Source organism: Chenopodium quinoa, unplaced genomic scaffold (assembly GCF_001683475.1).
Source record: "Chenopodium quinoa cultivar QQ74 unplaced genomic scaffold, ASM168347v1, whole genome shotgun sequence".
Lineage (NCBI taxonomy): Eukaryota > Viridiplantae > Streptophyta > Magnoliopsida > Caryophyllales > Amaranthaceae > Chenopodium > Chenopodium quinoa.
Genome location: NW_018743920.1, coordinates 360,949 through 386,549, shown reverse-complemented (window position 1 = coordinate 386,549; position 25,601 = coordinate 360,949). Strand labels below are relative to the sequence as shown.

The window sequence follows — 25,601 nt, the reverse complement described above, 5'->3', positions numbered from 1 at the left end:
GTAGTCCTATGTTTAAGGTTTGATTTCACACCTTGCTAATTCTCGTAGGGGTTATACTTGTTGGAAAAATACCTGTTGAAATCAAGAACAAAGACAAGCAACATGTTACAATCAATCAAGATCCGACCTCCTTCTGTTGTGTCGTGGTTTGGAACCCATCGTCTTAGAAGCGAAATACGCCACCACCGGTACAAATTCTCCAGTGACTCACGCCCCCCAAGTTTTACACAACGACCTCCGCAATTCTTGTACCCGAACTCGAAGGTTGGAATTGCTCAAGAACTGTTCAGATCTTAAAGGATAGGTTTGTGTTTTTGGTTCCGTATGAATGAATAATTAAAGAAGAAGACAATACTCGTATTTATTAGTGTCCCAAAAAAGGGAAACAAATATATATATTACCTCAATTAGAACGAATACCACTGAGATATAATACTACATCCCATTGCTACAATAATGCCATAAATGTTGTGGTACTTATGATATACAGGTAGAACGTGGTTGAGACTTTGGATAGATATGTTCTACGGGCGGTGGTCCATGCGGCCCAATCACTACAACGCCTTTGTAGATACTCATAATTATTATCCCTCCGATGGCTTAAAAATGTACCTAGCAGTTTGATCTTTCCTGTCAATACATGTAAGTTCAAATTCTACTGCCTAAAGGGAAATGAAATTATTATCATGACCCTTAAAACACCAAACCATCCAGGCACCCATTATTCTATAAACATCAAAGTCATGGAGAGTTAAGTAAGTAATTGAGTCATTTTTCATGTGATTTGAGCATACTATGTGAATGCTTTATTTTGGCAATGGTTGTAAATTATTTTCTAAATTTGTAGTAACCCATAGCCTCAAGTTCAAAAACTTACATTTTAACCACTAAGCTATTACATATTTCATGCATTCTTTCATAAATTAATATAAAATTTGAACCATGACATTAATATGATAACTCGAGCAATACTCGATCTCCAAAAAAAAAAAGTTCCTAATTGAAAAACAAGTAAATAAAATAAGGTAAGTAAAAATCAATCAAAGAGTTAGGGGATAATTAATCCAACTAATCAAAATATACCTTTAGGTAGATTCAATTGCTAGCTATAGAATGATCTTGCAAAGACTACATGCAATGGTGAATTATTACATTGCAATTTAAGAGTGATTAATGTATGTAACACTCAAATCTAGTTCTCATCACTATGATTCAAATCATAAGAAAAATAAATCAATTGCAAACAATTACGCTAATTCTAGTTCATATTCCCATGCTAAACTAATCAACATATTACCTAAACAACCATGGTTAATTTATCCAATTCATGCTAGACAATAAACTGCCAGCAATTTAATCACACAATCAACATCAATTATATCCAAATATTGTATTCAATACCTCCCTACATTCTCATCAACGACCCCCACACAACTATTATCACCCAAAGCAAAATCCGCAAAGTCATCATGTATGTCATCGATTGTATTAAGGAAAATCCAAATACCTTATTATCAATTACTAGAATTATATAGGTCACAATATGAAATGACAATTTAACTAAACGATAAACCAAGCACTCGCATTTTCGGGTACCCAAAACAGGGGTATACAATTTTGACCACTCATATGGAGTAGTTGTAGGTAAAGGTGGGCATCGTGCCGTGTCGGGCCGCCGCGGGCCGTGTCTGGCGGGCCACAGTCAACGGCGTGCCGTGCCGGTCGTGCCACCGTGCCCTTAACCTCGTGCCGTGCCATGCCGGCCATTTTCACATGCCAGCCCACGGCTTGGCACGACCCTCGTGCCTGGCGGCTTGTGCAGTGCCTGCCACGTGCCGGCCTGGCGAGCTGGCTGCGAGCTGGGCAGTTTCCAGATTTTTTTTTTTCTTTTTCTTTTTTTAATGTTTACACTATATAAATATATAATTTATATATTTATATATAAATATATAAATATACATATATATATTTATATTTATATATATATATATTAATCTAATATATATATATAAATAAAGTAGGCATTTTTGGAGAGCATTCGGCGCGCCACATAAGCAAAGGCATTATTTCGACCAATTAAAAATTAGGTTTCTATTTTATTTTAGAATTAAAAAATTCGTTTGCCACCTAAGTAAAAGTGACGAATGAGATTTAAGAATTTTGCCACGTAAGTAAAAACAACGAATATTGATTTATTAGGATTTAATTTATTTAAAAAACTAAAAGTTATCTTTTAAACTAATCATCTTTAGATATAGGATTTATATACCTACTATTATAAGATAAATTTTGATAATGTTTATGATAAGAAATAAAAATTATTCTATAATTATAAATTAAATTAAAATTTGTGATATTTACCATTATAAATTGATGTATCATATCACACCAACAAAATTTCGTATCAATACAAAACCAAACCAAGCAAATTTTGTGTCATTAATTTGTGTCAGTTTTATTAGATCATCAATGGCTGCGTAATTCTTAGCCTAATTTTTAAAACCCATGTTTAAATGTATATTTGTGATTATTGATTAAATTGTGTTTATTTAGGATACTTAATGATTATATATTTATGTTTTGTTTACTGAATTTTGTTTTTACATGCAGATCTAATTTAATCAGAGAATTAAATTCGAGCAAAAATCTTTGGAATATCAAAGTACGAATTTCTCGCTTCATAATCTTATTGGATGAGAAGGTATTATCTCTTTATAAATCGCTTACATTTATTAAATCTTTTAATGAACATTTTAGTTTTTATCAATTAATTTTATGATTAAAACAATTTTTTTGTGGTTTGGGTAGCTTAATTAAGTCATAAAATTAACTTAATTTTTTATTTTTAATTACAGGGTGATTACGTTCCATCAATTAAAGTCAACTTTGTTCTACAATTTTTTTCAAAATTGATTATTATAATTTTATTTTTATTTTTGATTTTATTCTACGAATAACGATTAGGATTTAAATTATTTTAAAAATAAAAATTATTGTCTTTTCACATTAAAGATTTTATGCTAATATGTAATCAATGATATATCATATTTACAATTTTTTTTTTAAAGATATCATATTATTGTCATATAACCAACAACAACGAATAAAATACAAAACATGCAATAAATTAAGTGGCATTATAAATAACATTAAAAAAAATTACTTTTGTAATTGGCAATATCATTTTAATTAAATTATTATTTGTTTTTTATATTGTCTGAAATTATTAAATTGTAAAATAAATCAAATAATTATAAAAAAATAAAAAATAAAAAATTAGAGTATATAGGAAAATATCTTATCTTGAGATATATGTATGACAATTCGTGCATCGCCCGGTATTATTTCAACCAATTAAAAGTTAGATTTGTATATTATTTTAGAATTAAAAAATTCACTCGCCACATAAGCAAAGTGACGAATGTTAAAATTTTTGCCACGTAGGTAAAAATGGTGAATAAGGATTTATTATTTAAATTATTTTAAAACTAAACTTATCTTTTTTAAAAGATGATCTTTTGATATTAGGATTTAAATTAAAAAATATATATAAATTATACAATTATTATATACAAACACTTTAAAATTAAATACTTGAAAAAGGAAACTATATGTTCATTTTGTTTTTAAGAAAACGTTCAATCAATTTTTCTTTTAAAAAAAAATTTAAAAGAAATATAAATTATTAATAATTAACTAATATTCTTCAATTTTTTTCAAAAAAATCAATATTCTTCAAAAAAAAAAAAAAAAAAAACAATAATATTCAATTTTTATCTTATCTAGCAACCCATGTCATGATTAGATAAAATTTTTATAGAGATTTATTTGCTACTCCACAAATATATAAGATAGGATGATATTAAAGATTTGTATACATCCTCTCAAAAATATAATTTTAATTTTTTTTCAATTGTAAATAGACAATATATACTACGTATATACTAAACAAAAAACACAAACATGTGAATATTATTTATCTACACTTTTCCATGGTGTGAATTTTTTTCAGGTCTAATTCGTTGATTAATAAAAAATATTGGAAATAATGTAAGTATATCAAGGCTTTCTGATGGTAAACAAAATAAATTGATTGTTATTCATTATTTTATAAGATGTATGTTTTGTTTTATTTTACCTAATCTAATTATGTTACTTATCGGGTATTAAAATTTGTTAAACAACTTAATTGTAACTTAATATTAATTATTCTGTATTTGAAGGGATTATGTCCATGCGCCAATTGAAAGAAATTGTTGGAAAAGTAAGGGTCTCTTCAGCTTATTTTCAGTTCAGTTCAGTTCCTAATTTCCTTCTCTTATAAAATATTCAGTTCAGTTCAGTTTCAATCAGTTCAGTTCACTTCAGTTCAGTTCAGTAAATTAGAACAGACCCTAAGTCCACTATAATGTTATAATAGTAGGGAAAAAAAAATTAAATATTGTTAGAGATGTTTTTGATAATTTTTATTTTTTGTGTATTATAGTTTCTGGTAGAATATCTATATTATTATTGTAAAAATCATTGTAGTAGTGTATATGTATAACTCTATTATTAAGACATAAGATAATGAAATTTCATTATAAAGATTTAATTTTATTCAATTAGATTAATTTTAGTAATGCAACACTCTTGGTAGTATATATATATTTCATTTAACTATTTAAAAATTTATAAAGTCATATCTTTTACTATTACTCCCACCGTCTTTATTTTAACCCTATAGTTTTGGGTTTACTCTATTAATTTTTCATTATATAAAGTTGATACGGAGTAAAAGAATAATGGTGGTCTAAGTTATTGTTTGTGAAAGAAAAATAGTAATTCTATAACTATATATGTATAGTGGAACAACGTGTTTTCGTTATACAAACGAATCATAGGTTAAAAAAATACGAATAGAATTATGATTTTATTCTAATATCTATCATACTTATAATTTTCATATAACTAATATTAGTAAATTAAGGTTGCATTATAAGTTGCATAAAAATAAAACAAATTATCCGTTTTTTAACAAGCAAAATAATAAAAAAATTATAGGGTTAAATTAAGAAAAAAATCTTTTTCATGAGATTTATGTATTAAAAACCGTGCATCGCACGGGCTTCCCATCTAGTATATATATATTAATATATATATTTAGGGTGTGCCTGGGCGGGCCGGCACAGCGGGCCAAGGGGCGGGCTCGTGCCGTGCCGTGCCGAAAAGTGCAGCTCCTGTCCGTGGCACGACCCACGGCACGCCGGCGGGCTCGTGCCGTGCCCCGTCGAAGGGCGGGCCGTGTCAGGCGGCACATGGGCCACCCCGACCCGTGCCCAACTCTAGTTGTAGGTGCTTGTTAGGTTGTCCATAAAAAGTTAAGAATAGTGAACACCTAGTCAAAAAAAAAAAAAAAAGTTTAGACCTTATATTGGATTCGAACCCATAACCACATGCTTAAAAAGTTAAAAGTCCTTCGATCATTTGGGAAGGACAAAAAGGGAGGGAGTTATAGACGAGTCATTTTTGTTAGTCGTCGAAAACATGCCGGAGAGTTCGAGGAGAGAGAAACCTCCGTCAGGATCTCCGACCAATGATCCCGGTGAAACCACCGGAATTTCCGCCGGAGAATCGCAATCTTCGCCGGAAAATCAATCGGAATCCTTTGATTCCTCCAAAATGCGAAAGACCAAGCCTGGAATCAAGCGTCTTTCCCTTACACTTTCCGTCCTTTTCTCTTTCATCTTAGGTATTTTTTCTTTCTCCTCGATTTTGTTGACTTCAATTTAATCAAATTCAGCTTTTTAACTAGTTCAATTATCTGATTGAAGTTGTAAATTAGCTAATTTAATTTCTAAATGCTAAAAAAATGCTGATTTTTCTGCTTAAAATTCACTAATGTAGTTGAATATGATTGACGCTTTTTGCTAGAACTGCTGATTGATTAGCAGTGTAATGATTTGATTGGAATAGTTTGTTTGTATTGTTAATTTGATTCTTACTGTATGAAGGATTTCCTTTTCTGCTGAAGTCTGTGGAAATTTATCGATCGCCGCTTCCATTTAAGTACATGGATTCGCTTTCTAGTGTTATTGAATCGGAACCTTTGCTCTTTCCGTGTCAATTTCAAGCAGTTTTTTTAGGTTTTAGGGATGAATTAAATGATGCGGATAAACTGGGGATTTCGATTGTGGAGCGTATGAGGGAAGTGGTGGGTAATGATCAAGCTTGTGGAAGTTGCCGGAGTAATTTTACTGTTTCAATTTCTTTGGAGACGGAGAAGGGTTGTGTGCAGAGTAATAATGGCAAGATTGGGTGCTCTTGGCAATGTGAGTTGTTGAAAGATAATGATTTTGATGCAAAGTGGAAGGATGATGAATATGTTGATGGATTGTTGGAAAATGCAGTATCAGGCAGTCAGAAATGTGCAGGTTCTAAGGGAAAGGTTTACAGCGTTGTTGTGGTGAAAAATGATGAGGAGGTCAGGGCAGTGGCAGGAAAGCATAGGCATGGATGGATCATTGGTAAGGTGTCCGAGGCAGAGGCTGTGGAGAGGATTGCTGAAATTTTTGTTAGGGTATTTATGAACGGAGGGAAAGATGAAGGCTCGATTCATGGGGAGTTTATGCCTGTTGGTGCTGATGGTCGGGTTGTACTATCTTTTAGCTTGTTAAATTCTAATCCACATGACTGGATTTATGACTGGTATTGCCTTTTTCCTCGTGGTTTGCTTCAATATAGTTTGCTAACGATCATTTCTCGCGTTTATTAGTCATGCTTTGTTGATCATTTGAATATACGCACTTGACTTGTGCCTCTTTTCTTTGGTAAAAGGGAACAGTAACTTGAAATTTTAAATTCTGAAGTTTAAAGCTGATGAGTGGACTATTAATTGTCTAGTGGTATCCTAAATGATTTAATGGTTTTTAGGTGTATTTTAATGGAGCTAACAACTCCAATATTAATAAAAGAAGTAAATTCCATAGTTGTGGTTGCACCTTTCGAGGAAATCCATTATAGGTTGATGTCCCTTGGAGTATAATTTTTACCACCTTTGGTGCTTTATCCTCGGTATTAAGGGGGGATGCTTTTTTGTATTATCCTGTAAATCTATCACTACATTTTGACATATTGAAAGATTATTTTCTCTTGTGGAGCCTTCTCTGTTGTTTCCCTTTCAACAAATGTTCAGTCATGTATACCTGAACATGTTGCAGCAGTCTTAAATTTAAGATAGTCAACTTTCTGAATAGTGTTAGGGGGAGTTTGGTTCACATGGGGTGAACGGAATGCAATCAGGAAAGAGATTGGGGGGAAAGGAAAGTGATACCCTTTGATGTAATGTGTTTTTTGGGTGTATTTTTAGTTACTCTTAAATCTTCCTCTTCTCACAAATGCTCCACCAACTTCCTCATTATTAATAAAGGACCATCGTACCAACCCCTTCCACCACTACCACTGCCGTCACCCCCTTCCCATTTTTGCTTCCGTCACCCCCTTTCTGCCACCACCACCCTCTTCTCGCCTTCACCCCTACCCTGCAGCTGCCATCTTCTCTCTCCTCTAATGTTTTCAACCCTAATAAGTAGTTTTAGAGGTCAGTTTGGAACCAAAAAACTTTAGATCTAACTTTTCTTGGTCTATTCTGACTATCTTAAACTATATTTGATAATATAAAAAGGTAAATTTTTCATTTTTATTCTTTTTTTTTTCTTTTCAAAATTTTAGGGTTGTTAATTTTTGGGAGAGTTTTGCTGGATTTTTGGTGGTGGTGGATTTTCCGGTAAAATGGAGGCTGTTGAGAGGTAGTCTTACGATGGTTTCGAGGTGGCTGGAGGGTGATTGGAAGGTGGTTAAGGTGGCGGAGGGTGGTTAGGTGGTCGGGTAGTTTAGGGTCATTGGTATGGTGGGTGGGTGTTGGAGGTGGTGGCGGTAAGGTTGTCGGCAAGGCGACTGGTGTTGTGGTGGTGGGGTTGCCGGTGGAGTGGGTCATGTAGCCTTAGGTGGTGGTGTGTTATGGTGGTCAAGGTTAGTTATGGTAGTTAGGTGAAGATGACTTTGGGGGAATGGGTCATTCCCTTGGTGGGGGTGGGGAATCCTAGAAGAAAGTTGGGTATTCAAAGGGGTAAAGGGAATGATTGAAATGGACAAACAAACAACATCAAAAGGAATTAGGGTAGTTGATTGCCTTTCCCATTCCTGAAACCCCTAAACCAAACGCCCCCTTACTGTCTACAGGTTTTTTTTCCCCTTCTGAATTTGCGGGATAAGAACGCAATCTTTCTGAAACATTGCTTAAGCAAATTGCACTTTACATCAATACATACTATTGCCAAAGTTAGTCCTGAATGGTGGAAGTTAAATTTCTCCATTTTGGTTGATGTCTTAGGCCTCTAAATATTTATTTTGATACATCAGATTATCATCACACTTTGATAAGCATTGTGATTATCTTATGGATGTATTTTCAGTTAGTGTCATGTAATGTGTTAATATACATTGTGCATGCAGGGATTTCCAGAGAGTAAATGAGATTCAACTGACTCCTATTGTTGAGGCTTTGGCACCGATAGCTAATATAAGCGTAGAAAGTCAGGTTTGGCTCTTTGTCTGTAAATTGAGACTTGTCTTGAGTTATGTTCATTCCCATTTTCTATCAAGCATGGAGATATAAGAGACAGCTTTTGCTTCATTTGGATAATGCTGACTGGACTCCTCTTTGCAGATTTTGTACCATACTCCAAAATCCTTTTCCTCTTATTGGGATTACCAAAGAGACGCCTACATTTATGACTCTAAGGACCTCCCTTTTTTTGTAAGCAGATTTATGTTCCATTTTCTTTATCTGCAAGATCTCACTTCTATAGTCATTGTGGCTAGAGATTATGTCTGTCTTTGTTTTTGTGTCATTTAATGTTTCCTAAATTTGCAGGAAACCATTAACATCTTATTTCTGTAGCATCTCTATTATAACCTTTACATGGCTACATATTCTCTCTTTTCCTCATTAATTTGTGTGTATTTTCTGCTAAAATTAAAAACCTATTAGAATCTCTTCATGCGCAACTTTCTAACCTTTTTGGCTTTTTATGAGCTGTTGTCCTAAATGTTTTGCTAACTTGGTCTCAACATATAATAGGTAAATTCAAATGAATGGCATTTGGATACTTCTATTGCGGCTGGAGGACGTTCAAAAATCCTTCACATTGTTGTGTAAACTCCTGAACTTCATAGCTGTATTATAGTTCAGTTGTATGTCAAGATTTTAATTATATTGCATATCTTATTATTTTAGCTTACTGTGGTCCAACCTCCCATCATATTTTCATGATGCTCTTAAATTACCATGTGATATATTCTTATCTGATATAGAAGTTTTGTGTTATAGAAAACAAAAACACTGATGTGTGTGGAAAACTCTCAGCTGTATACTTGTATCTTGGCTTGTGTGATTGTGTGTGTGCATTTCTCAAGCTACATGGAGGAAAACATGTGGAAGAACCTGTAAAACAGTAAATGTACTACTACAATAGATTTTTATACGATAGTACTAACTTAACATGGTTACATTGTAGGAGCTCTCATTTTAAGAGGTCTAAATCTAAGAGTACAAGATACGAAAAGTAATATCTAAACTACATGGCGTTGGGTATTATCTGTTTTACAGTTAATTGTTGCAAACACGTATCCGTGTCGGACATGGGTACCCGAGTCCAAGTAACATAGGTTTTAAGGGACTAAACCTTCATGAACATGAGGGGTTCCTGTGACCTTTGACAAACAAAATGCAATGGTGGATTCATTTCCATTAGAGCTTCAGAGCTTCCAGTTACATTTGACAAGCTAGTTGTGTGTTGGGTTCATTGGGCTTTAGTTTGTATTTATTTTTTCTAGCATAATATCTGAAATTATACCACTTTTTTTCCCTGAGTCTGTTCTGTAGTATGCAGAGTCTATTAAGAAGATTTTTTTATTCTACTTTTACTCTGGTTCTTGACTTCTTGGAGCTCATTTTTGATCCTCTGCGTGTTTCAGATACATACCATCTGCAAAGGAGTGCCCTCTTTTACTGCAACTTCCTAATGGAGAGATCTCCATGACAAATGGCTTTATATCTCCTGTAGGTTCTCATTTTCTAGTTCAATTTCTTTCTCTTTTTTCTTTCCTTTTTTGAATTAAAAACTGTTAAACACTAATCTCTTGCTTTTAGATGTGGGGAGGTGTCATTGTCTGGAACCCTTCTGGCTGTTCTGGTCATTCTGAAACTTTGCGTGAGGCTAGGCATACAATCTCCTTCAAGGTAAGAACAGCATAACCTACTGATACTGTTGAACGGCCCTCTTATTTCCCCTTCTTTTTGTGTGTTTCCATTCAAGTCTTTGTTTCTGAAGCAGTTTTCCCTCTTAATTTCTAACAATATTGTCTTTTTTGGTGATAGGATCTTGAAAATATTGTTGATGTTTTTATGGGGCAATTGCGGCAGCTTTTTGGTCTTAAGTCTGAGAGCCTTTATGCTGGTTCTTCAGGAATAGTCAATCTTCTGGCAAGTGAAAGAGGCTTCACAGAATGGTGAGGCCCCTTTAAGAAGTAATTAACCAGTAACTTACTCATTTAGAACAATTACGTATGACTGATCCAAATTTCAATTTTCGGCATAAAATTTTGGTGTGAAAAATACTACTCCATTATAGTCCGAACTTCGGTGGTCTATCTTGCTTAGAATCTTTAATTTGCATTTCGTTGTGAAATCTATTATTCTGTTCTGGTTTCTGTCAGGCAGGAATGTATAACATGTTAGATATTGCGTAAAACTAAGAACAGGCAACAATTAAGATGCTATAAAGAAAACTACTCAGCTACAGCTAGACACATCCATATAACATCCTGCAGGATATAATAACTAAGGCACTCCAAAGTCCAAACTGAAGAAAGAAAATAAAAACTAGTTGATCCTGACATGATATCGATATTAATTAGGACACAACAAAATCATTTTCATCAGAATTAAAATCTTTGTAATTTAGGATACATTTTGAAATTCTGTCGTGGTCTGTTACTTAGTCTTTTCCACAAGTGGACTGAGCTTAGTCATTTTTTTTTCAATTACTAAAATTTCTCCATCCTTTACCTTTTGACAATGTTTAGGGAATTGGATCTGTTGGCCCGGCAACATACATGCTTCAATCTTCAGTCATGTGCAACCACGCTTGGATCTCTTTCCAGATTGGTATGCTACTTGAATGTAGAATCTAGAAGTAGCATAAAAATGTTTGGAATATTTTTGAAATTCACTTTTTGACCGATTTTACACCGTAACATTATGTTGGTGCTTATGGGCATATTAAAAATATCTCAAAATACGCCACATCATAAATAAAACCAAGCAAATGATAAACCACACCTTTCCTTCTTCCATATCCCTTTGGTGAGAATTATATCTTTTGTGAGGGTTCTTTACTTTACTGTAATATCTAATTTGTGATGAAATTCCATTTTTTTTGCTGGGTGGTATATCTAAATGATTTACAGAATTGTGGTTATCTTTAATAATTAATACCTATTAAGGAATGAGAATCTTGGATTTCATTGTTTTTGTAAAGACGGCAAAGTAAATCAACATTGGTTTCCCTACCCTGTTTCTGATATTTAAAGTAAATACTGAAAATTTCAATTATGCCACAAAACTCTAAAGTCTAAACTGAAAAACCAACAGAATGTTAGTATATAAACTGGTCCAGAATAAAAGGGTACCATATGAATTTCATTTATTTTTCAACCAACTGAATTTTCAAAACTAACTACAGAATTTTCATATAAATCTTCCCATTGTTTTTACTTCTTGCATGTAGTAAGATCTTCAGAGTTCGGACTTCAGTTAATGTAAATTTATTTTTCTTGTAGGTTCAATCACTGCCAAGGATGATCATAAAGGATGAAATAGGAAAACAGGTCAGTTGCCAATTTGAAGGCCTGTCATTGATCCTTACTTTTTTGGTTGCATTTGTATTAGCTGGAAATTATGAGATTTGATCAAGAAGTTTCTCCCCTAAAACTCAAAGATTACTAGTTCTGTATCCATGTAAACCAAACATGTTTCAAGTTCAAATCCAATTAACAGTTTCATTTTGAGGGAGTTGTGGGTGTATCTGATTTTCTAGGTTCATTTTATACCCTGAAGCTTGATGTAGGCATTAATTGGGTGTGAGACCGCTAAGAGTATTATTTCATTGATCTTGGGCTCCACTCCTGGTGATCATTTTTCCTTTTACTGTTGGGATTTTATCTTTGCTCTGCAAAAGGGTCAACTAGCTTCAGAGTTGTCTCATCTCATAACACCCTTTAGACGCAATGTGTTCCCACAAATTTTTTAGCACGGGATAAACAAGGAGACAAACTAATGAAATTCCCTGAGGCCTGTCACTTCTAGCTAGATCTGCTAGAATATGAGTCTTTTGGACACCTAAGATACTAGACATCACACTTCACACTTGTTTAAACTTCGTATGGCATTGATCACTTGGGAAGTAGACTTGAGTCAATGAACTTGTGCTTAAAAGCTGTCTTCTCATTCTATTCTTGTCTTCCTTGCAAAATGGCTGGTCCCAAAGAATTATTTGTAGCAAACTTCCACATTTGTTTAATATATTTGAATGTTCCACATCCTGGCAACACCATTTTGGCCCACTAGCCTGTCACTAAATGTCGTCATGGAGTTCACTAGAGCACAATCCTGACTAAGGTAGTCACCTTAATCTACATCATGGAAGGATATATGAAAGCTGCCTGTGTTTACTATAAGTCTGACAGAAGACACTTGGCAGCAATAGAGAGCTTTAATGTTTCCCATACGCCATTTTTCACATGACTGCCTTGTTTAAATTGATTGGATTTCTGTCTCAGACTATTGTCTTTCATTACTTAAAAGTTATTTCTCGACTGTGGAGGGATAGAATATGTGCTAAGGACATGACATGACACGACACTCATATACTTTCAGTTTTTCTTTCCCTTTATCAAAATCCTTGTGTTTTACTAACTTTTTGATGTCACTCATATTTTATAACTCTTTCTTTTTCCAAACCTTTCCATTTATTCTCTTTACAATATTAAGGCCTGCATTTTAGCATTAAAAGTATTTCCTAAAAACTCCGCATAAGTTTGGGGATTTATGACGAATACATGCACCAATTGCTGTAATTTATGATTAGTTATTCTTAATACCTTCCTTTATAGGTTATTATATGCAACCCTTAGGGATGCAATACCCTACTTTTTGAGTTTCATTTGTCATGCTTGGTATTTCTTTTCTTTAACTCACGGTTTCTCTTGTCTGACTTGCCCTATTTCAGTCTTTCGCTTTTGCACTCTACTTAGTTTACTTTCTAAACTGAATTTTCCTGCTCCACTTTTCACAGACGATTTCAAATGACTATTCATGTTAGCCATCCCCACATCCTTTTGGGATTAAGGCTTTGTTGTTGCTATTTATGTTGTGGTGTTTCCGAGTCCTATGAAGGATCTTTATAAAAAAGGAGTTTTTTAATTTTTTTTTTTTTTAAATATAAAGAATCTGTGTTCAAGGTAAATCATTTTTGGGGATTTGGGGTTATACAACATTTTAGTATATCATAGATAATTTGACCAGTTCTTATGTGTTGAATCTTTTGAGAGCCATCTCACAATGTCATTCCAAGGTACAACTACTTTTTTCTATGTGCTAGCTACACACAGGCACACCCGTACTCACGTGTACATACATGCACACTCACACAGATATATGTACGCACACACACATATATTTACATATAAATATCAGAGGTTATCATTTTGTGCAGGTACAATACTCTCTTCATGCTGCAAATTTTGCGCGAAGCAATGCTACTCTTGGTGCCTATGATGATTCTGCTGGTATTTCCGTTTAGAATGTGACTTTTGTTTGACTACCTTGTACTTCTCAGATATGTGTTGTGCTAACAAATATGTACATCCTCACTATCAGTGTTGTCACGGCAAGCAAGATCTTTGGCCGAAGATGCCTTTTTTCATCCTTCTATCATGTCTGTGAGCTATTACTCATTTGAGCACTGCTTTGCAGTCTACTCGGTTAGTCACTTAACTTTGTTTTATTTACAATGTTTATGAGATCTAAATATAACAAAAATAGATGGTGAAAGATGTGGCATGGTGCCCTGTCTTCAAAGTTGGAAGTCCTTGCACATCTGCTAGACTTTCAGGGCATTTTAGGTAAAGACACTAGATCATTTTATTCAATGCTGCTTGTGAAGTTGAGGAGTAGGTGGTGTGATATGCTTGATGCAATCCTACATGTCTGTCTCATTTGGACTTTTGTTGTATGACTTGTATCAGATCAGAATTTGCTTAGACCTCATTTGCTGGTCATTTTCCTGTTACACTTGGTTGCATGGAAGCATTCTTGCACATCTGATCCTTTAGATTAGACCTGTAGTCAATTAGAAATGTGTTTTTCCCATGTTCAAAATTGAATATTGAATTGATATTTTTCTGGAATATGGCCAGATAAAAAATGCTGGATTGTATTGAGGATCGTTTGTAGCTTAAGAGTACAATTTGCAAGCTATAGTAGAATTCTATTATTGAACCAGAAACAACTGTAGTAGTTAACGGAAGGTTGTTTGGTACCATATACTGAAATCTTCATGTGTCTTCACTATGACAGCCCTTCTTCCTACCAGTAGCACTGCATGTTCTCCTTGCAGCTTTCAAGGAATGGAAACGATACAAGCAAGAAAAGCTGAAGTACTTGACATGGAAAGCGAAAGAAGTTGCATCTTAAACCTCAAGAATGAGCAGAATGTAGACTCAACTGCTCCCAGAAAACTGTGATGAGCAGAAAAATTGCCCATTGCTTCGTTCATGGAATTTTTGAAGCCCTCTTTTGAGCCTTGTTGTGCAATGGGTTGGAAAAGGCTCGTATGCCACTTTTCTGAGCACTGAGGCGAAGTAGAAATATTGGAGCTTACTCCCTTTTCAATCATCATGGTTGCTCCCAGATCTGAGGACATCCTGCTTCTGACAGTTTAATTTATTTGTCGTGATGGCATGCTAAGCTAACTAGTTTTGTAGAAGAGTTAAGGAAACAAAGGGTAAGTAGTGTTTTTTTTCTACAAATGTTAAATTAAAGAATTCTGAAAGAACTTGGGCAAGCTGTATTTTTTGTAGAAACTTCATGTTTATTACTTACTGGCCCAAGGATCTGTCTGTTTTTTTTCTTTTTTTTTTTTTTTTTTTTTGCAGCTAATCAAATGGTAGTTAGTTTATTTATTACGGTGTTTTTTGCATCCTTGTATTCCAAAAAAAATTTCTTTGTTAAAAAAACAATGATTTTTGACTCATTGAACCAACTCAAATTTTACAATTTGCGTGACAAGAAAATAAATCTTAGCACGCCCTCTCACTCGGCAATATTCATAGTCCAGCAGAAAAGCATGCCTCAAACATCATATGCTTTTATACAACATGGTCGCACCAAAGATGTGCCCCACAATCTTATACAGTTATCATACATGATTGCACCAAAGACAGGTATCACAGCGCAGCTGACAATTACAGGTGAAGACATGAGGGGGATACAAAAATTATCTTCCCACTCCAGGTTTTTCCTCATGCACACACACGGATGTACAATGGTCCAGATGCACCTAATTTATGTTAGCAAGGCATTAAACTGAGTCTAATGGATATTTGGCATGAACACTATTCGGCACGAACACTTTTATTCCTTTAAAAGACGATAACCATTGAGAAACATACTTGGTTAAAACCTCCTTAATATCATTCTTAAGAAACCACATGCTACATCTCATCCCACAAAAGATTTCAATTCTTTTGGTGATTACATACAGTTTAAGCAAAGTGAAGTGGTCAAATACTTTATGCAAATGATTAATCAGAACAGAAGAGAACCATAAATCGTGAGAAACCTACACATTTGACGGGGGGGGAAAAATCCAACTAAAATAAGTTGAAGTAACATTACAGACAAATCCCTGAATTAGTTTCAACCTACCCTTCCTACAATATAACCTAAATCAAAACGAAGCTCCCTGGTGCCCTAACGCTTCTTCAATACAAACCAATTTGTCAAAATTAAAATGTAAACATTCAGACAGCAGGCATATATATATACCAAGTAAAACACAGGGCCACCAACAGTGGACTGCAGAGATGGGATTGGCAACAAAGCTGACAGAAAGAAAAATAACAATCAGCTTTACTCCCCATCTTAACCCCTTGAACTCAATGCCAATAATATCTTCTTTCTGGGACCCTGAAACAAACAAGAGAGAGCATCAATTTCACAGGCTTTATTTATATATGGGCTTTGTTTTGTGTATAAAAGTGGAGCAGCAAAGGAATACAACAGCTAGAGTTTGTTAGCACACAGGATCAGTGCAATATTATGACTGTTTCAGTATGGTAAAGTAACAATAATAAGACTCCGGTCACTCCAAAATAAAAGCATCAAAATTGACCTATATATAGCACCACCACTCTCCTAATTCTCACTCTTCTATCTTAATTCCCTGTAAACCTAAGGGAAACAAGAAAACTTAATGGAAGTGTCTCCTCAGGTAGTTCTTTTCCTCTCTCTCTCCTAAAATCTGAACACAAGATTATTGGGAAGAAAGTTAAACATGTCATTAATTATAATAAAGTGTTTCTTAGCAGATAGGAGTTCCTAGTTGAGCTTGGTTTTCATTCCCAACAATCCCAAGGAACATCCATTAATTCAAGTACTTTGACCTTTCAATATGAGGCAGAAGGCAGCAGAGAAAAGGTTAAACTATATCTCAGAGAACAGGAAAATGAAATCTGCAATAAACCTTGGGAGAACCAGATTTGCTCTAAGTACACGTTCGTCAATAAGTTAAAAATTATGGAGTGTAAAGATAGATTATAGCTTGTATACAACATTCAAAAGTTTTGAGTTTTATTTCGTCAACAAGCAACTATCCAAAAATAGGCATAATTTCTATCCATCCCTAACCCACAACCAAATCTATATAATGTACGAGAGACTTATTGGAAATGAAAATAGGTACAACTTAACAATATGCTCTCCTTGTCCCATAATATAGTGCTCATTCCACATGGTCAAACTTAAAAAACTTAAACTAAAAATTATATATACAAAAATATAGTCAAATGAGATATTGTATGATTCGTACAGATATATAGTTTTATGATATCAAATTCTTATTTATTTTAATAAAAAAAAAAAAAGATATTGATGGTCAACTGTAGGTCTCGAAGACCGTGCAAACAAATTCATGTACTATATTATGGGACGAAGGAAGTATAATAATATACTCCATAAAGCGGTGAAAAAAAAAAACCCGAGTAACAATAAAAATTGTTTTTGATAATTAATGTTACTACTACAAATTTAGTGGGCATTTGGTTCAATAAAAGGAAAGAGTTTAAGAAAGGGAAAGGAGGAGAATGAAAAACTACTCCCATTAATATAGTATGTTATTTGGCATTCAAAATCTCTTCCTTCCCCCACCATTCTACCCCACATTGACAATCACTCATGGTTGTTGCCATCAGACCATCACCACCACCCCCCTTCTTGCTCAATGTATAAAAAGGCTCTAGGTGAAATGAGGCGATGAAGGTCCAGTTGTGCCTAGGCACGACCAAGATACAACTCTTTGAAGTAAGGAGCACAATATTAAACATTTAATGAAAACTGCTTATGTGCGCATCTTTGCCTCTGTAAATAAGCCTCCCCCACGCTCTACCCTAATCGCCTAGTGCCTCAGCACCAAGGCACGCCTTTATATACAGTCCTTGCCACCACACCCCCGCCCTTGCAGTTGCGTCACTGTCGACGCCATCACCCTTTCTCTCGTCCTTCTTAAATTATTGATTTCCACCACCACAGTTATATTGAAGTTTTAAAGGTTATATTCGAGCAAAAATACTCTAGTAACCTTTAAAAGCCACTATTGATGATATAAAAAAGGGTTTTTTTTTCCATTTTTTTTCTCTTAATTTTTTCCCTAATTGTTAGGGCTATGGGCTTTTGGGTGGATGTTGGTGGTTATGTATGGTAGGGTTTTTTTCCTAGGTGAATAGGTGGTTTCAAGTGGGTTTTGAGTGTTGTTGAAGGTGGTGGTTCTGGGGAAGTACAGGTAAGAATGCTGGTGGGGCAGTGGTGGGGCGGTGACGGTTTGGGTGGTAGTGGTGGTGTTGGTTGGTGTGGAGGTAATGGGAAATCAAAGTAGAGGAGTTTGGGGGGGTCTGAAGAGGATAAAGGGAATAATTAAACTGACATTACAAACAACAAAGGGGATCAAGCTATCTTATTCCTTTTCTCTTTTCTTATTACCCTACACCAAACGCCCCTTTATAGAAATAAGGGACCACAAAAGTTAATCACAATTTTTCTTACAGGTTATGATGATTAATACACCATAATTACAGTAACTGATTGTGACTAATGTGTATAAAACTATGAATTACGCAAATAAATACACACCAATCCCAAAATTATCTTTACGAGAGGGTTTCACGCAGAGATTACAGAGATTAAGGGTAGTAGTGAAGCAAAGGAAAATTTGGAAGTGAGAAAAGAGAGCAAATAAAAAAAATAAAGTGTTAAGAAAGAGAGAAGAATAATAGGAACACATAAAATAAAGAGTAAATGCTGTTTTCAACCCAAAACGAATATGTAAAGTAAGTATAGGGACAGCCTAACAAGATAAGTATATAAAATTCTGGGACAAGCCAAACAAAAAATATGAAGAACATTCAGGGATGAAGAGAGTTTAAAAGACGAAACAGAAGTAGCAAAAAGAACAGAAGACCAGTAGCAATGCACACTGAAAATCAAAGACCTCCAAGAAAAGGGAGGGGGGATGTCCTTGTTCCACTCCTAAAGGTAGTGTTCAAATAACGGCCATGGCCCTAGCAGTAACAATCAACGGTAAAATTACTAAAATCACCTGGGAATGGCATTCAATCCAAGCACCCCTCATCACAATAGCCACAACCAGCTCTAAGATGAAATTACCCCACTGTTGGCCTGTTGCTAGTATGTTTTTCAATACCAAACAACTAAATTATAAGAAATCAACAAAAATTGCCCCATTGTTGCTAGTATGTTTCTCAATACAATGAAATTGCCTTTGATATGACATGGGAAGAAAAATAGGAAGAATGATAGCAAGAAGAGGGCTATAAGTACAACATTTTTTAGCATGAATTAGCAGAAAATAATCTCTCTCAGGCATTATTATGTCACGCCGTCACTACGAAATGAAAATGGGAATTAAAGGTATCCATTATTGAAAGTTTAATAAACATTGTTACGTCACGCCATCACTACGGAAAGAAAATGGCCATTAAAGGTATCCATTACGGGTTAACATCTCAATATTCATTTCAAATCTTACCATTGGTATTCCTATTGCCTTAAGATCCTCGTCGGTCATGTGCTCAAGTGCTGTCATGTCAACCTAACAAAGAAAAAACAAAAAAAAAAAAAAAAAAAAAAGCTAAGTTAGCCACAAAGAGTCCTCAAAAAGTAAAAGGTCCACAATCACATGCATGTGTAGCTTACTTCCTCTGCCTGAAATGTAATAAGATACTTTTCAAGACCCAAGGACTGAAGAAACCCATCAACTGATGCATCAGCCTGAAAGAAATACAAATATCAATCAAGAGAATGAAAATAACAATTCTCATTAAAAAGAAAATATTCTCCCTAACAGCAAAGCAGTAGGCAAATGACCTAAAAACAGTAAAGCAGTTGTTTACCAAAAAAAAAAAAAAAAAAAAAAAAAAAAAAAACAGGTACCTTAAACCCAATATTAATAGAAAGATAAATGATGATTAATTGTGATTACCCTCATATAATCAAATAAAATTGTTAAAAGGAATAATTTTAAGCAGTGCACATATGAAGTCCATTAGGGAAAGATTGTAGACCTTCTGCTGAGTTTTCTTCCTCGAAGTCGGGTTTGAGACTTTTTTAGGCTCCGCTACAGGTGTGGCAACAATGACACTTCTTCTAGCAGGTTTAACAGCCTCGTGTTCAGGTTTAGGCTTCTGGGAATCCTTATTTACTGGCTGAGAATGCATTGAGCCAGACAACTTTTCACGAAGATCTCGAACACCTCCACCTTGGGTTTCTTGCTGGCTGCTCCTCCTCTGAAGCTTCAGACGAAGATCACCTCCACCAAGCTTGCGCGCTTCAAAGCCAATTGATAGTGTCAATCCCAATGTCGTCTATAAAACAAAAAGGAAACTTAGTACTATTTAAATGTCTCAGCTGATCCATACATAATTGAGGTCGCTCATCTTGGAAAAGATCATGTTCCCATTTGTCATCCTGCCTTTGCCTGCAAATATGGACAAAAACTTTCAGGGAAACACTCACTAATAATACGTTAATGCTAATATTACATGCAAAATGGCATGCCATACATTAAGACCAACAGCATAACTGAACGAGTCCTCATCATCCATGCCATATATATATACATAAATGTAGACAAAATATCAGTAATTCATCAGAGTTCTGTTCAAAGCATAGGTGCAGTAAAATTATAATTTAACACATGGGGCAATTTAGTAACATTATATACTTCTGTTACAAATTACTTAGCTAAGCACACAACAGTTCTCTGATGCACATAATCCACATCTTCATTCTTGGATCCATAAATTGGTTGAAACCTTAACTACAGCTGCAAGGTAAGAGAAATGCCAAGGAAGTCTTCAGTTCTGTTTTTGCCAACAAAAATTTTCTTTTACATCTACAAGACAAGTGACAAGATGAATGGATCAGGTGCTTCTTAAACTTACTAAGATAAGTGCTTTTTAATCAATAGAAAGAAGATAGAGAACTCATTATCAGGTTGCGGCACATGATAAAAAGATACCACAAGCATGCTAACAAAGTGTACAAGACACTAGGGTTATCCAGTAAAAGTTGATCCCAAGGGCAAAGGGTCAAGAATTTAAAGTCCACACAATCCACAGACTGCATCAATGGAAAAAAAATAATAATAAAAATAAAAATAAAATAAAATAAACCTCACAGTATGTTTGGAATCTGAGGATGGAGGAACAGGAAGATGAAAATAGTAACGGATCAAATTTCCCTTATCAGGAGGGATTAAGTAAGACCAGAAAGGGGATGGGGTGGATAAGGGGATCCTTCTGAGCTTAAAAATTCGGTACAATTGAGACAATAAAGATAGTTATCCCAGTGGAACCCAATGGATCAACCTAACCATGACAATGAAAAGTCTCAAAGTGACAACCTTCGACTTTATTCCTCCATTTTCTGTATATCAAAAGAAAAAACAATAAACAATTCCCTCCCCTCCCCTCTCTTTTGCTTCCCATCTATATTATTATTACTAATGAGAAAGTATGTAATTACTCTTATAAAATGGAAATTAGACACTTCTCAAGAGCATATAGTCACCAGTTCTGCCAGCAATAGCTCTCCACCAAATTTCTCTTAATTAATCATCAGAGCCTTAAATTAATGGTATTAAACACAGCAGTACCACAAGAATATCTGTCACCAAAAACTGTTTGCCACTACCAACGCCCACTGTCACTATCACTCATGCATGGAAGCAATATTGAACCCTAAAATCACAATCCTTATTGAAGTTACAATAGGAGTAACATGCAAAGATGAACAAGAGGCATCATCCAAGTTGGTATTTCTGTGCTCAAAAAATAGATAGAAAGAGAAGCTGTGGCTTTCAAGATCATGTTAAGAGGTAAAGCAACTGATAAACTCTGTTTAAAGGCAACATTTTGAAGCAAAACCAGGACATCAAGCTTCAAAGTAAACCTCTAACATAGCAAATAAAAAGAACGAATATCAGCTCAAAAGTTTTTTAAGTTACAAAGACAGATTGAAGAAGAAATAATAAAGGAGGGTTTAGAGTTTAGACATAATCATTATGTTTGAAAGGCTTCGCATGTATCAAGCCCAAGAGCGAAGACCCAAAAAACCCTGTATTCCTGTACTTACTCCAATTACATAACATTCAAATTTCAGTCCATTACCATAGACAGCGTAATATTTTATGCATTTACATTAATTATTCTTCTGAACCTCCACCAATGGTTCATTCCCTAAATAAGGTAAAATATGAAGAAGACTTGTAGTCTTAATGGTTCCAAAGAACAACATAACCTTTCCTCATATGCCTTCAAATCTAGAACATACTAACTGAGATAAACTAACCGGAAAAAAAGGGGGAGCAAAGATGCAACAAACAACAAAAGTATAGAAAGAGACAAGAGTCCATTAGATCCTACAAAGAGTCCACCAAATTTCTAAATTATTGAAACCTATCTTTAGTGAAAAGGGTGGAAATACCAAATCATCACAAGAGAGTAAATCATCACTCTAGAGTCAAATGATCTAGACTATAAATCTTCAAGTTTACGCGATACTAGGAATCCACCAAATTTCTTTTCCTATGCTATTTATTTTTAGGAAAGATAAGCGGATCAAACAAATTTTGGTTTCCTATTTAACAGCCAATAATCTACAAGGGAAGGTAAAGGATCCTTTATCTCCCAGAAGCAAGCCTAGATGAGTTGGAGAATTCTTGAAAGCAGCAAAGGCAAAAAACATGACTTTTTCAGTACTATATTAAATGTCACCATCCCTAGTCCCAAAAGTACCAGTCTATATATTGACAAATAAAGACCATAAGCAGTATTAAATTACGGGAGAAAAAAAAAATCCAACACTAGATTCCATGAACAATCTCTATGACCTAAAAAGGGTGGGAATCAACATTTTTAGAAAAAAAAGTAAAAAAAATAAATAACCAGAAGAAATTCATTGTCAAGAGTATCTGACTATGACATAATTAGTTAAGGAAAAGAGGGTAACTTATATAAGACAGCTTCTACAGTTAACAGTTTAAGAGAATATTTTAGTGGAGCCGAACCATAAGTGATGATGGGAGGATCAAGATGTTAAAAAAGAGTTCAATATCATATACAATTTCATATAGCACCAGTTACCAATTTGCTATCCCCTTAACATACTTACATACAATTGAAGAAAGAAGATGTAATTGTAGCACTACGGATCCAAGAAAGAGCACAACCGTAGCAGAAATTCACGACCTAACAAAAGAAGTAAACCTGAAGTGTTGCGAAAGACTTGGATAGGAAACAAAGAGGAATACACCATTTTTTTAGCATGACAACCATCAAACCAGAGACCAAAGCCAGGCTCGACAAAACAGGCAGCAATTAGAGAGAGTCAATCCAGTGTTCAGAAAAGCAGGTGCCCTAACGAAGTTCGTATCCTACATTTCACACACCCTTCACTCACTTTCTAGTCCTCAAATACAGTCGGCAACTCAGCACCCTCAAACCTCTGAAAAACAGAAAACAAATTCTCATACAAACGAGAAAGACAAAAGGACTGCTAGCCATGTCCTACACTCCCATATACACAGATTAAAGCTATGATTCAGTCATCTATCCTCCGGCACCGACATTCTCGGTAGAGATTATCCCAACTTAGCCTGTGTAATCCAGAATGAGCAATCAATCCATACCTTCCTCAATCCCCTAACCAAAAGCCTCGAATTCTATTCACCTTTCGAAACCGCTCGCTCAAATTCATGCATTCCTAAATACTCGTACTAATCGCCGCCAAATAAATCGAATTTTCTATTCACAATTATACGCCATAACTACAATATTCACCAATTCAGCAAATTGAACTAAGCTTAATGCAAAAGAATTTCAAAAAAAAAAAAAAATCATGATTATTACAGATAAATCATAGATTACCTCGCAGAAAAAACAAAAAACCAACCTTTTTCCGGTGACAGTTCGCCGGCGAATAGAATTACTGGCGACGGAGCCATTAAGCCTTTCTGTGATTGACGCCTTGGAATCTCCCTCCAATTTATCAGCATACATCTTCTCGAGAATCGCAGATGATGTCGGAGTTCGAAAACCCTAACCCTAGATTTTCTGGGAGTTTTGGTGGAGCGAGGTTAGTGACAGGATACTGGAGATTCGAGTTTATTAGAGAGAGAAACAAAGAGAAAAAGTGAGAGGGGAATTTAAACAGCCGAGATATTTTTCTGAGCGAACGATTTTGCTGGGCTCGTGATTAAGGGAAGAAAATTAGGCTACAAAGATGTGGGAGATTGGGGTGGAATGTAAAAACTCCACCTCGTTTGGCGGTTGGTTATTGGTTCTTAGCAATTAAATTTAATGGGTTAATTGGTTGTTTGAATCAACTTGTCTAGTGTCGTTGTAACGACTATAGTCTGATTTTGACTTTATTTTTAGTATGATACAGAGTAAAACTAACAGTTGATTATTGAATGGTGGTTGCAGACGGATAAAGAGGAAAGGGATGGTCAGCCGTCGGTGGAGGTAGGTCGTCGGAGGTGGGGGATCTAGGCGGTGGGTCCGATAGGGGAGGGGGTTGCTGCCAAGGGGGAAGGGGAGGGGGTGATTGGTTGGTTGGTGGTTGGGGTGGTGGTTTTTCCTTTATATATTGTATATTATAAATTAAATCTAATTATTTAGTAATGTGGTGGGTTAAAGGTTAATTAGAATAAATGGGAGGAAATTAAAGTTAATTAAGGTAATAGGTTTCTGTAAAAAAAAATTAAGGAAATAAGTTTCCTCTCGAAAAAAAAGTGAATGTGGTGGTTATTTTTAACCAAAAAGCTTTTAAAAAGATTTTTTTTTTCGCATAATGGTGCTTTTAAAAGATTTTGTATGACAAATTTTCCATAGAAATTAAAGATATTGTTACATTTTATTTTATAAACAAAGTACGTAATTATGAAAATGAATGATTAAGTATTTTTTTTTTAATGGAATAGGGAGGGGTGATTTCATTAAATAATAAAAGTCATTCGACACTTACAATCATCCCTTAAGAGATCTAAATTCTCAATACAAGTATTTAACACCTCTAAACTAATGGAATCGCTTCTTAACTGCTCCTGAATAATTTTAGATGTCTTTGCATCGTTCTTGACAAAGCTTCATTGATGTATAGTCGCGAAAGTGATAAAACTTGATTGATCATCAAGATCGGCAAATTTGCAAGACGAATCTTCTAAATCTGCACCCTAAACCAACAGACCCGCAATTCCACAAATTTGCAAGACGAATCTTCCAAACTTGTATTCCCGCACACACGAAAAAACAAACGAACAATACTAAAAATCCCACCATTAGGAAACTCACTAAATCCTGCATAGAGGAACTGACTATAATCACCATACTGTTGGTGATCTTTATGGGCTAAAAACATTAAATTAAAGAAGAATTTGGGGCTTACCATCGATAAAATCGATAATAGCCCCTAAATTTTACTATGGTGACTAGATTTGAGAAGAGAGAATTTTTTAGAGTTTTTTTATTTTATTTGCTTAGTTATTTTAATGATTAAGTATTTGTAACTAATTAGTTATTATTGGGTTTTTCTAACGCATACCATGGGACAAAATAAAAACCTGTAAGATTCCTTATTCACATAATTATTCTAATGATGCTGTTAGGAAACAACTCAAACCGAAGGCTATTTTTCTATTCCCTTT

General features: G+C 34.8%; 2 protein-coding genes across 3 annotated transcripts; one reads left to right on the top strand and one right to left on the bottom strand.

Annotated features, from left to right (window-relative positions):
* Positions 1 to 5,444: 5,444 nt before the first annotated feature.
* LOC110687749 (GPI transamidase component PIG-S-like) lies at positions 5,445 to 15,695 on the top strand. The gene is made up of 13 exons (XM_021864376.1): positions 5,445 to 5,731; positions 5,994 to 6,687; positions 8,494 to 8,578; positions 8,708 to 8,797; positions 9,122 to 9,195; positions 10,018 to 10,102; positions 10,193 to 10,282; positions 10,421 to 10,551; positions 11,128 to 11,209; positions 11,884 to 11,931; positions 13,818 to 13,890; positions 13,982 to 14,085; positions 14,681 to 15,695. The coding sequence occupies exons 1-13, from the start codon at positions 5,527 to 5,529 to the stop codon at positions 14,795 to 14,797; spliced, it is 1,878 nt and encodes a 625-aa protein (XP_021720068.1). The 5' UTR covers positions 5,445 to 5,526; the 3' UTR covers positions 14,798 to 15,695.
* Positions 15,696 to 15,882: 187 nt separating this feature from the next.
* On the bottom strand, positions 15,883 to 24,247 carry LOC110687750 (ankyrin repeat and SAM domain-containing protein 6-like). 2 transcript variants are annotated; one of them, XM_021864378.1, is made up of 7 exons: positions 23,849 to 23,935; positions 20,458 to 20,789; positions 20,314 to 20,372; positions 19,960 to 20,222; positions 19,592 to 19,666; positions 19,425 to 19,487; positions 15,883 to 16,291 (listed from the first exon to the last, which is right to left on the bottom strand). In XM_021864378.1, exons 2-7 carry the CDS (start codon positions 20,514 to 20,516, stop codon positions 16,247 to 16,249), a joined length of 564 nt encoding a protein of 187 aa, XP_021720070.1. In that variant the 5' UTR covers positions 20,517 to 20,789; positions 23,849 to 23,935; the 3' UTR covers positions 15,883 to 16,246. The 2 variants fall into 2 exon arrangements, with proteins under 2 accessions (XP_021720070.1, XP_021720069.1); XM_021864377.1 differs by lacking the exon at positions 20,458 to 20,789 and having other exon boundaries at positions 23,849 to 24,247.
* Positions 24,248 to 25,601: the final 1,354 nt, after the last annotated feature.

What these genes read in the sequence shown, in the direction of transcription:
- LOC110687749 (XM_021864376.1), top strand. Translation starts at nt 5,527, where the DNA reads ATGCCGGAGAGTTCGAGGAGAGAGAAACCTCCGTCAGGATCTCCGACC. An exon ending in ATATAAGCGTAGAAAGTCAG is followed by an intron (nt 8,579 to 8,707) that starts GTTTGGCTCTTT and finishes TCCTCTTTGCAG; the next exon opens with ATTTTGTACCATACTCCAAA. An exon ending in ACTGCTTTGCAGTCTACTCG is followed by an intron (nt 14,086 to 14,680) that starts GTTAGTCACTTA and finishes TCACTATGACAG; the next exon opens with CCCTTCTTCCTACCAGTAGC.
- LOC110687750 (XM_021864377.1), bottom strand. Translation starts at nt 23,955, where the DNA reads ATGTATGCTGATAAATTGGAGGGAGATTCCAAGGCGTCAATCACAGAA. An exon ending in AGATGAGCGACCTCAATTAT is followed by an intron (nt 20,223 to 20,313) that starts GTATGGATCAGC and finishes TTGGCTTTGAAG; the next exon opens with CGCGCAAGCTTGGTGGAGGT. An exon ending in TTACATTTCAGGCAGAGGAA is followed by an intron (nt 19,488 to 19,591) that starts GTAAGCTACACA and finishes TTTCTTTGTTAG; the next exon opens with GTTGACATGACAGCACTTGA.